General features: G+C 52.3%; 1 protein-coding gene across 7 annotated transcripts in view; it reads right to left on the bottom strand.

The window, feature by feature from the left end:
• Positions 1-2,087: 2,087 nt before the first annotated feature.
• MYH14 (myosin heavy chain 14) overlaps positions 2,088-11,861 on the bottom strand; it is an 83,824-nt gene continuing 74,050 nt past the window's right edge. For all 7 annotated transcript variants that reach the window (XM_045856190.1, XM_045856192.1, XM_045856191.1 and 4 more), the window contains 7 exons: positions 11,726-11,854; positions 11,004-11,092; positions 10,793-10,916; positions 6,914-7,122; positions 4,445-4,553; positions 3,083-3,255; positions 2,088-2,808 (listed from right to left, as the gene is read on the bottom strand). In XM_045856190.1, coding sequence (XP_045712146.1) covers positions 2,655-2,808; positions 3,083-3,255; positions 4,445-4,553; positions 6,914-7,122; positions 10,793-10,916; positions 11,004-11,092; positions 11,726-11,854 — 987 coding nt within the window. In that variant the 3' untranslated portion in view covers positions 2,088-2,654. The remainder of the gene's footprint in view (positions 2,809-3,082; positions 3,256-4,444; positions 4,554-6,913; positions 7,123-10,792; positions 10,917-11,003; positions 11,093-11,725; positions 11,855-11,861) is intronic.

The following is an 11,861-nucleotide window of genomic DNA, read 5'->3' as shown; positions in this document are numbered from 1 at the left end:
GGGGTCCACAGAATTAACAACCTTCCTCCCTCTGCTCCCACAGCCTCAGGAACCCCCCGCCCCAATTCCCCACCCGAGGGTTGGGGAGGGGGTCACTGAGCACGATTCTTGATGCAACGATTCCTATGCAAGGGGCATTTTGAGTCCCCCCCCCATCCTTCCCTCGGACCCGAAACCCTGGCGAATCAGGGGTGAGGGGTGGGGCAGGTTCTGCGGGGAGCGGGGCGGGGCAAAGGGCTAGGGGCTCCAGACACCAGGGTATGGGGGTGGGGACTGATTATATTGCCAAAGGGTTTAACTTCTTAAAAAAGCCCCTCCCCCGGATTCCCCAGACCCTCACGGAAGCCAAACGGTGCGGGGAAAGGGGGTGAGGATCTTTTCCAAAGGGTACAGACCTCTTCCCAACGTCTCCCCGCCCCCCGCTCGCCAATCTGCCACACGTACCCAGCTTTTTAGTTCAGCTTTTAAAAAATAACCACGATCATTATAAGCCTCTACAACACGTGATTCTCACCCCCCACCCCCCCAAATCAATAAACAGTGTGGGATTCGGGGAGGGAGAGAGAGCGAGCTAAAGGGACAACTTTGAAGTCCCGCTCCCCTTTCCCCCCACCCCCCCGGCCGCCAGGGTGCCCGCAGCTACACGCATGCGCTGCATGACGCGCTCCCCGCACGCATGCGCGCCGCTCCTGCGCTCCGGGAACGCACGGGCACGGGGCGGGGGCGGGGCGACTGGGGAGGGGTGAATGGCGGGGGGCTTCCTGAGCTCAGCGGCTCCCTCTCCCCAACACACACAGCAATAAGTTTCTCTCACTCAAATGTGGGTGGGGCGGGCCTGGCCTGCCCACGTGTAGGGGGGGAGTGACAAGGGGGCGCTCTCAGGGATGGGGGCGGGTGTCCGGAGTCAGTGAGGGGAGGGGAGGTCTGCAAATCGTCCAACTCTGGTGCTAACGGCGGGTCTTCTCAGCCCACCCCCAGGGCAGGGAGGGAGGGGTCGGCACGGCCCCTCCCCCAAGCCTCCCCCACGCCCACCCTGGGTGCATGAACCGCCCAATGCAGAAGCTGCCGCATGTCACCCCCCCAAAGAAAAAGTGTCATGCCCCCTTCCACCCACCCTCTCATTCCCCACCAAAATTAAAGTTTCCTTTTCATTTAAAAGTTGTGTTCTGTTTGTGTGCTGGGAAGGCCTTCCGGTCAGGGCTGGGGAGCTTTGGGGGGTAGACAGAGGGGTTGCGTCTTCAAGAGTAGAGGTCAGATTAAAATGGCATAGGTGTGCATTTGGGGGACCCAGACATCCCCTTGATCACCTGCTCTAATCTTGTGATTTGGGATGAGTGCCTTCCTACACCGCTAACTGAAAGTGTAAGGGCACCTTGGTGGCCTGAGCTCCTGAGTGACCATGACTAGTCGCAGGGGTGGAGTGGACGTGGGTCCCGCGTGTGTTCAGGGGCTGAGGGCAGCGCACTCCATATCGCTGACTGTGAAGCGATCTACATGGGCTCAACTTCTTGGTAGCTGTGTGTCCTTGGGCAAGCCTCTCAACCTCTCCGTGTTTGTTCTGCCACTCTTAAAAGGCTAGGACGGGGTGATTAGTCATCCAGCAAATACGTGAAACCCAACTGGGAGCCGGGAACTGTCCTGGGTGCTGAAAACCAGTACGCTCCTTGCCTCTAGCGGTTGTGCTGAGAATTGAGACAAACATCCCGCGTTCAGCACAGCTAAATAAATGGTCGCAGACTCAACAAAGTCACTGCTGCCCGTTTTGCAAAGACGTGAGAATCAGTCAGAGGCCAGAGCACAGCAAGCACCCCTTCCGCCCCTCACTGACTGGGAGGTTTGGAGTGAGGGACATCGCGGCTCTGAGCCTCGGTCTCCTCGTCTGTACCATGGAGGCAATAACTCAGAGGGAGAAGGCTGGGGTGTGGGAAGTGTCCAGTACCCAGGCGGTGGCCCGGCAAGGGACAGCTGTGATCAGAACCAGCAGACTGCCCCCCCCCCGCCGCAGCCCCGGCAGGTGGAAAGAGCCAGTGCCCTTCTGGACCCATCAGAGATGCCCCCCTGCAGGAACACACACCACTCCAGTGGGGTCCAGTTGGGGCTGGAGTTTATTTCTGCCACAGTTGGAGGCTGGAGGGTTAGGGAGACTCTTCCAGCTCCTCCAGGGACTCCAACTGCACTGTGATCACACATCAGCAACCAGAAGGGAGGACAGAGCATGGGAAGAGGGAGCAATACAGGCCCCCTTATCCTGCCCCTCTGCAAGAATCAAAGGCCGGTGGAGTCCTGGGAGAGGGAGGGGGCCAAGGAGGAGGGCCATGGGCAGCCCTGGCTGAAGAGGGGTGGGGGGCCACAGTCCCATCCTAGTAAAAACCGTTTACACCGAAGGAAGGGTGGGAGCTGTATGAGGCCACAGCATGCCAACTACACCCGACTTTGCACTCCAGGGAGAGAGCCCCGGTCCTTGCCTCCCTGCTCTCAGACTTCTCAGTGTTTACAGGAGGTCTCGGGGGACCCTCTGGGGTGGGGTTGGTAAGTGCTGTGGTGCCAGCAGGTGGCGCCATTTCCAAAGTGCAAGAAGCCACAGGGTGGGTTCCTGGGACCAGCACCTGCCAGGGCCAGGGAGGGAGGGGCTGACAGCCAGGAGCAGGGAGGGGTCACTGGGGCTGTGCTTCTGGGGACGCATCAGGCTCCGAGGGCTGTGGTCCAGAACCCGGCTCTGCCTCCTCGGTCTCCTCGTCTGATGCCACGCCCTCCTCCAGTCGGAAGACCTGGCGCACGGTGCGGGTGGTGAAGGTAAGGGGGACGCGTCTGTGGAGAGGAGGAGCGACCAGGGACAGAGATTAAATGAGGGGAGTGGAGAGAAAAGTGAGAGAGAGAGAGATGTGGAGAGAGGTGATGAGGGGAGAGACGAGACAGGGAGACACGGAGAGAGATGGGCAGAGGGCACGGGTAGGGGCAGAGAGAGATGAGGGGACAGAGAATGAAGGAGACAGGGACACAGGAACAGAGGGAGATGGGGGACAGACAGAGGGGGTGGCAGGGGTTCATGGAGTGAGGGTGCGCAGGTGCAGGGTGGCCATACCGGAGCCGGTTCCTCAAGGTGGTCACCTCGCGGTTCAAGGACTCGGCGGTCTCTGTGACATCATCCAGCTCACGCTGCAGTCTTCTGCGGTCCGCCTGAGCCCTGGACGCCTCTTCCTCCGCCTCCTGCACCTGCCGCTTCAGCTGCTTCACTCGAAGGTTCCCCTTCTCCATCTGTGGGGGAGCAGGGAGGCTGGGTCACATCTCGGGGTGCCTCATTCTCATCGCTCAATCTGCTCCACCGCCCTATCCTTCTCTCTAGCCATCCTGGGAACCTGTTTGCTCCAAACCCACCAAGCTCATTTCCGTACCCCTGGGCCTTTGTCCCCGGTGTGCCCTCTGCCTGGCTCATCCTTCAGGTCTCAATTCAAATGTTACCTCCTAAGACAGGAGCCCCCAATCCTCTGAGTCTCCCTTGGTCTTCATTCCCTATTTCCTTCGTAGCTCTTGTCACGATCTGTAATTGTCTTTCCCGGTCTGTAGGTTTCTTGTGTGTTTCCTCCCTGTGCTGAACATGGGCGCTCCAGGAGCGCAGGCACCTTCTCTGTCACGTCTCCAGTGCCCCACACAGTGCCCAGCACACAGCGGCTGCTCAGTGGTTGTTTGTGGGGTGAATGGTACACGAACTACGGCTGAGCTTTAAAGGCCACGGCGATGCTATCAAGAGCCAGACAGACCTGGGATCCGATCCGGGCTCTGTCTCTGCTAACTATGACTTTGGAGCCAACTGTGTCCCCTTCTCAAGTTCCTGTGTCCTCGCGTGGGAAATCGGGCTGGCGAGGGAATGCAAGCGTGGAGTTTTTGAAAAAGCAGCCAACGCAGAGCTTGGGATTCGGTAACTGCTCAAAAATTAAGAGTGTAGGCTCAGCAGCCAGGGCTGGGGTTTGGACCCTGGGTCCGTCTCTTTGCGGTTAAATAATCTTAAGCAAGTTACTTCACCTTTCTGTGCCTCGGTTTTCTCACCTGACTATGAGAGGAAAAGAGCAGCTCACTACCATAGTGTTCTGATGAAAAATAAGTGCACGATATATTATGTGTTGAGCAGAGCGCCTGATGCATTGAAACCACCCAGTGAACATTTTGTGTTGTTAGTTTACCCCTGGCCTAAATTCTCCTTGGCTGTCTTGGGCCCCAGAAAGCTCAGCTTTCCCATATTCCAGAGTCGACGGATGACAAAGTCCCTGGTCCCAGCTCCATGCGACGGCACCACGCCCGGGGACAGTGTCTGCATGCACTTTCAGCGCAGCACCTGTGTGCCGCCTCCTGTGATGGAAACTCCCCACCTCCAGAGACACATGGGCTGCTACTGTTCTGTCCGTGCCCCTGCCACCCACATGGCTCCCTAGTGACGTCAGCTGCTCACCTGGTCCCTGAGCTGGTCGGCCATCCTCCGCTCCTCCTCCACCTGGAGCACCACTTCCTTAAGCCGCTTCTCGGCCCTGCGCACCAGCTTGCCTGAGAGGATGCGCTCCCTGAGGAGAAGACCGGTAAAGAAAACTCCTGAGCCCAGCTCCATGGGGGAATCCCACTAGACCACAACCTCCATGTCTCATTCATCGTTGTTCCCCCCGTGCCCAGGCAGGAGAGGGTGAGCAGGATGCTCTCGGTACATGTTTGTTGGATGAATGAATGAATGCAAAAGGGAGTCTTATATACTTTTTGGTATAAAACAACACTCTTCTCCACCAGATGATGGATGGTAGGGGAACTGAATGACAGATCAGACATCTGAGATTTACAGCCCGTCTTTGCCTAAGATTGCCTGTATATAAAACAGGGTGACAATGGCCCTTCTCTCACAAGGGTAGTGTGACTCGTATGTATATATACAAGTACCCGAGTCCAGCTTCTGACATAAGACCTCGATCAATGGAAACCGTTATTATTGCTACTCGAGTGTAGACAAATCTACTGCATTGAAATAGTGACACTTATTAGGGTTAGTGACAAAGTATTCTGTTAGTTTTGTTATCACAGTGGTTCTTTATTTTTATTTTTGTTTTTATTTTTTATCCTCACCCAAGGTCCTTTCTTCATTGCTTTTTTAGAGAGGGGAAGGGAGAGAAACATCGATGCAAGAGAGAAGCATCAATTGATTGCCTCCCACATGCACCTGGACCAGGGATTGAACCCACAACCTTTTAGTTACAGGACGACTCTCTAACCAACTGAGTCCCAATGGCCGGGGTGGCACAGTCATTTTTAAATGGGAACATTGGCAGGTGTTCCTAGTTGTTCCAAAGGCTAGAGATGGAAATGCTCTCAGCCCCACACAGCTGTTGTTTCCTGGCTTTGAACATGGATGGGTAGGTGTGATGTTGGGTTCAAGTGAGGCCATTTTGTGACCATGAGGGAAAACACCAAGGGAACTACATAGACTCTGACCCAGAGCCCTGCCAGCTTTCAGCTGCTCACTCCTCATCATGAGAGAAAAAGAAATCCTTCATGATAAACAGATGACAAAATGACTTCAATTGTCACCCTTCCTGTGTCCATATTCATTGCAATATAATTTTGCAGCTGCTCTGATCAAGAGGTACAGTCCATTTCCTCATTGCCTTAGATCTGAGCTGGCTAAGTGACATGCTTTAGTAACAGGATGCAGCAGAAGTGCCATTGTTCCAGTTCTGAGTCTGGGCCCCAAGAAGCCTTTAGCATTGTCCCGCACTCCCAGAAGCTTGGCATGTGAACACTCCTGGGCCAGCCTCGAGCCCAGTTGTTCCAGGTGAGGCCTGAGACACCAGAGAGCCCAGCCGAGGCTGGCACACCAATCTAGCTGACCCTCAGGTGAACACAGGTGCATGAGACCCACTAGGCTCAGATCAGCAGACCCTACCGGCCAGTCCAAAGACTCATCAGCGATAATAAACAGAAGTTGCAGTGGCCAGGTGGCCCAGCTGGCTGGAGTGTCATCCCATACACCGAAAGGTTGTAGGTTCAATCCCTACTCAGGGCATATGCAGGAAGCAACTGATCAGTGTTTTAGTCTCGCATCTCTCTCCTCTCTCTTTCCCTCCCTCCACCCCTTCCTCTTTCTCTAAAATCAGTAAACATCTCCACAGGTGAGGATTTTTAAAAAATATCTATAAAAAACAAATTGTTCTTGTTGTTGTTTGAAATGGGCAAAAGACTTAAGCAGGTATTTATTTCACAAAAGATGGTATCCAAGATGCCAGTGAACATATGAAAATGTGTTCAATCTTATTATGCATGTTGTAAGTGCTAACTCTTTTTTTAAACATTTTATTTATTTATTTATTTATTTATTTATTTATTTATTTATTTATTTATTTATTTTTAGAGAGAAGGGAAGGAAGGGAGAAAGAGGGAGAGAAACCTCGACGTGTGAGACAAGCACTGATTGGTTGCCTCTCATGCGCCCACACTAGGGACCCAACCCACAACCCAGGCATGTGCCCTGACTGGGAGTTGAACTGGTGACCTTTTGGTTCGTAGGCCGGTGCTCAATCCTCTAAGCCACACCAGCCAGGGCTGTAAATGCTAACTCTTAAGTGAATTGATTGTGATGACAGTGATTAATAAAATTATAGCGGTTTCAGGGAAACAGTTGTTATTTTAAGCCACTCAGCTTTAGGATAGTTTGTTATGCAGCTATAGCTAACTGCTACATTACTGTTTAAATCACCGTTACAGTGGAAGTGCAGGTCCTTGTAGCCCAAAGCATCTTAAATGATATAGGGAATCAGCAACCATTAACATTACGACACCTTTGGGATGTTTCTAAACCAGGTGTTTGTAATACCACTCCCCTTCCTCTCCTTGACCAGCATGTGGGCGTCACCCTCCAGCTGTGCACCCCTCCCCCACCTACCTGGACTCCTGCTCCAGCTGCTCCTCAGCCTGGGCCAGCTTTGACTCCAGGCCGGCGATGGTCATCTTCTGGCGGGCCCGGGCCCCAGCGTCCTCCTCGCCCAGGCGCTCCCGGAGCTCCTGGATCTGCCGCTCCAGCTGCTGCCGCCCGCTCTCTGCCTTGGCTGAGAAGCTGCGTTCTGCAGACAGCTCTGTGGTCAGCGATTCCACCTGCAATGGTGAGAAGGGCAGGATATCATGGTGGAGCTCCAAGCAAAGGTGGCAGGTAAATCCAGACACCTGCAGCTAAGCGAGCTGATGGCTGTTACCGTAAGTGCAGAGCACAAAGCCTGATACGCAAAAAGTACTCAGACATATATGGTGTGTATTTTTCCAGATTGACTTCTCAGCCAGCAGCAGTACTAGCCCTGAGATTTTTTTGTTTTGTTTTGTTTTTGTTTTTATTATGGTCCTGATAGCTGGGGCCATTTTTAAATGTTGTATTTATTTATTTTTAGAAAGAGGGGAAGGGAGAGAGAAAGAGAGGGAGAGAAACATTGATCAGCTGCCCCTCTCATATGCGCCCTGAATGGGGACCAAACCCACAACCCAGGCATGTGCCCTGGTCAGGAATCGAACCGGTGACCTTTTGCTTTGCATGATGATGCTCTAACTGAGCCACAGTGGTCAGGGCCCAGCCCTGGGTTTCAACCTTTTGGGTAGATTTTTGCTATTTTAATAAGTTCACAAGACTATCACAAACTTGTTTAAATGCTATAAAGTCTACCCCTGACTGTGAAAGTGTCTATTAAAGGATTATCACACTTTTTTTTTTTTTTGCAACAGGGTTATCTGGGAAACTTGTGAAGAAAAATTCAGACCGAGCGGATCCCCCCTCCAGAGATTGTGCTACAGCAGGTCTGGAGCGGGGTCCATGGGTACACTTTTTAAAAAATTTTTAAATTTTATTTTTATCTTTTTAATATTTTATTTATTTATTTTTAGACAGAGGGGAAGGAGAAAGAGAAGGAGGGAAACATCAATGTGTGGTTGTCTCTTGCGCGCCCCCTACTAGGGGCTGGGCCTGTCCTGCAACTCAGGCATATGCCCAGACTGGGAATCAAACTTGCGACCCTTTGATTCAAACTGGTGACCTTTTGGTTCGTAGGCCGGTGCTCAATCTATTGAGTCACACCAGCCAGGGCTGTGGATGGGCTTTTTTAACAAGCACCTCAGGTGGTTCTGAGTGACAGGCAGAATCATTCTGAGAAATGCCGGCTCAATGAACAGTAGCTACTATACAGAGAACATGTAAACACACCCCCAATAATAGCTCCTGCTTATTTATTCAGCTCGTACTCGAGTGAGGCCCTGTGCTGGGAACACGGGTATGAGTCAGATCCAGTCTGATTCATACATTGTATCACCCTCACAGGAACTCATGGATGTGGTGATTAGCTTAGCATTTTCTGTTTTCTTTTTTTTTAAGATTTTATTTATTTATTTTTAGATATAGGGGAAGGAAAGGAGAAAGAGAGGGAGAGAATCATCACTGTGTGGTTGCCTTTTGTGCACCCCCTACTGGGGACCTGGCCTGCAACCCAGGCATGTGCCCTGACTGGGAATCAAACCACTGACCCTTTGGTTTACAGGCTGGTACTCAGTCCACTGAGTTACATCAGCCAGGGCTGTTTTCTTTTTTTAAAAAGCTCTTAATAAGTAACACTATGATAAAGTAAAAAACTGATCAAATATGGCTTTATGAGTTAATAAAAGGAAAACACCACAGTCACCCCCCTCTTAGGTCAAGAGGCAGAAGCTGGGAACTCTAGAAGCCCCTCTAGGCACCGTCCCAATAACAGCCCCTCTCATCCCTCCTAAAACAGCATGTTGTCCTGGGTTTTAGAGAAATCACTTCCTCACCGCTCTTTCAAGTTTTATTACTCAAAGGTTCATCCCTAGATCCTGTAGTTGAATCCCGCCAGTTAAAAAAATTGTATGCATGTCTTTTTTTTTTACTTTTGAAATTTTATTAATTTTAGAAAGAGACAGAAGGAGGGAGAAAGAGAAACACTGATTTTGCTGTTCCACTTATTTGCACATTTATTGGCTGATTCTTATATGTGTCCTGACTGGGGATCGAACCCACAACCCAAGAATGTGCCCATCCGGTGATCAAACCTGCAACTTTTTGGCATGTGGGATGATATTCCAACCACCTGAGCCACGCAGCGAAGGCAACAGTGACTAATTTTCAAAAATATGGTGAACTCATGGATTTAAGATAGATTTGGTAGATTTAAAGCAATTGCTATTATTAGCCTTCTTAAGCTCAAATTGCTCCATTTAGGGCTGGTGGGAACTTGTCCAGGTTGACTCCTAAGTGCTTTTTAAAAAGATTTTATCTGGCACTTGATCCACTGAGCCACATCAGCCAGGGCAGTACAACTATTTTTAAACAGAAAGAATGGACGAAATTATTATCACACAGTAATTATATTGGCAGTGATATATTGTGCTTCTGAGTATCCATATTGTGCTTCTGAGACCATTGTGTATATAATGTGGGAGAAAGTAAATGATTAAGACAGGATATTGTAATTCCATCATCACCTGTGTCCATCCTGTCAGGATTCTCAGCATATGAAGAGCCCAGGTATAGATGTCATAGAGAAGATGTTAAGTTAAAAACAAAACAAAGCAAAAAAGAAAAGAGAAACCCAGCTTTGACTGGTGTGGCTCAGGGCGTTGAGTGTTGTCCTGCAAACCGAAAGGTCGCTGGTTCGATTCCCAGTCAGGGCACATGCCTGGGTCGCAGGCCAGGTCCCCAGTAGGGGGTGTGTGAGAGGCAACAGATCAATTATGTCTTGCACGAGGATGTTTCTCTCCCTTTCTTCCTCCCTCCTTTCCTCTCTTTCTAAAAGTAAATAAAATCTAAAAACAAATTCATGAAATAACGGAAACATAGGTCTCATTTTGGAAATTCCAGCCCTCTGCGGTCTGCCTAGCAATCTCTTCACTTCTTACGAGAAGTCCTCGGGCATCACCTCCCTCAGGAAGTCTTTCCTCAGTGCCCCCGGCCTCCAGGCTGGGCCAGTGTCTCATCTAATTTCCCACAGTGTCTTGTGCTCCCTCCACACTCATCGGTATGTCTGTATTGGGGTCGCCTGTCTCCTGCACGACACTAGGATGTCCTCAAGCGCAGAGACCTGAAATGATCCATCCCCAGGTCCCCAGCATCACTCAGAATAAGACCTGGGCCTCTAGAAGCCTCAGAAAACATTCTATAAATAAATATACAAATGAAAGTATGCTTTTCTGTGTCTGCCTAGCTCCTGCTTATGCTTGAAAACCCCAGCCAGGCCCTGGCCGGGAGGCTCAGTCACTTAGAGCATCATCCTGAGAGGCCAAGGTTGCAGGTTCAATCCCTGGTCAGGGCACATGCAAGAAGCAACCAATGAATGCATTGAAACAAACAAACACACAAACAAACAGCAAAATACCCTTTCTTCCAAATTCCAAATGCCTTCTGGTAACTCCTGCAGAGAACTTTCTCTCTCTCCCCTACCCTCCCTCCCCCAGCTCCAGGCCCCGAACACGTCTATTGTCACACACGCCACCCTAAAATGTGACAGTGCACTTCCATGCCTGTGTCCCCAGGGAGCTCTGCAGGACGGAGACCCCACATGGCTCATCTCTGGATTCAGCCCTTGAGAAGCCTCATAAATACAAGTGAATGGAGGCATCAAAATCTCCCCCTTTCCTTGAGACCTCCTATTCAGCCTTCAAAACCCAACGCAAACATTCCCTTTCCCTGTGTCTATTCAATAACAGGACTGAAGGTATGGCCCCAGGTGGATGGGGGCCCAGGCTGGCAGGAGGTGACCCGGGGGGCGCTCACCTGCAGGAGCAGCTTGCGGTAGCGGTCATTGAGCAGCTCTGCATTGCCCTGCTCCTCCTCCAGCTCCTCTTCCATCTGCCCCAGGCGGCCCTCCAGCTGACGCTTCTCCTCCAGGATGGCTGCCCTAGGAGAACAGGGCCGTGGATGCGGGGTGAGATGGCAGGACAGCCAGAGGAGGGCACCTTGCCCCACATTCCCATGGGCCACTCACTTGCTAAGGCTGCCATTGGCCATCTCATCCGCCATCTCGTCCCGTTCCTGCTGGGCCTGCCGCCGGGCACGGTCTGAAGCGGCCAGTTCCTGCAGCGGTGGGGAGGGAGGGGGTGGTAAGCAGGGGCAGGGGGAGGGGCCCCTGGGCACCAGCCTCACTGCCTCTCACACCCTAAATCTCTCGGCAATTTTTTTTTTCACTGCACATGAACACACCGACCCTGGGTGACTTTGGTGTGAACTTCAATCTACAGACGCAAGTCTCCTAAATCGGTCTCCTGGGACCGTGAGCCCCGCCCACCTCTAGCTGTCCGCCCCCAGGCCCCTCACCCTCAGCACCTCCCGCTGAGCTCCAGCGCCTCGTTTCAAACCTGCTCCCGCTCAGGATTCCCCCAGTCACGGTGGCCTGACCTTCAGGTATCTCCTCACCTTCTCTGACCCCTCTCCACCCACAGCCACGCACATCCTGCCCCTTTACTCTCTCTGCCTTGGTCTTCCTGTGTCCCCACAGCCCAAACTCAGGGCTGGTCCTCTCTCCCCTGCCTCCCATTCCCTCACTCCTGTCCGTCCTCCATCAGACCCGGGGCAGACCCCGCTCCGAACTCTGCGGGCTCTCCCTCATGACCCTAGGCCGGGTGTAGGTGGATCCCGCAACCCCCAACGCAGGGCTCTGCCCACTCCCCCCGCCACATTCCCCCGGTACCCCGCCCCTCCTTGCTTCACCTCCTGCAGCCGCAGCACCTCCGCCTCCAGCCCTTTGAGACGCTTGTCACTTTCCCGGTTCTGGGCAAAGATCTCCTCCCGGGAGGTGCGCGATTCCTCCACCTCCCGCCACAGCTCCTTCATCTGGGCCTGGGCA

This window comes from Phyllostomus hastatus, unplaced genomic scaffold, assembly GCF_019186645.2.
Source record: "Phyllostomus hastatus isolate PE091 unplaced genomic scaffold, TTU_PhHast_1.1 phas_scaffold_1224, whole genome shotgun sequence".
NCBI classification, from domain to species: domain Eukaryota; kingdom Metazoa; phylum Chordata; class Mammalia; order Chiroptera; family Phyllostomidae; genus Phyllostomus; species Phyllostomus hastatus.
This window is presented reverse-complemented; position numbering and strand designations above follow the sequence as displayed.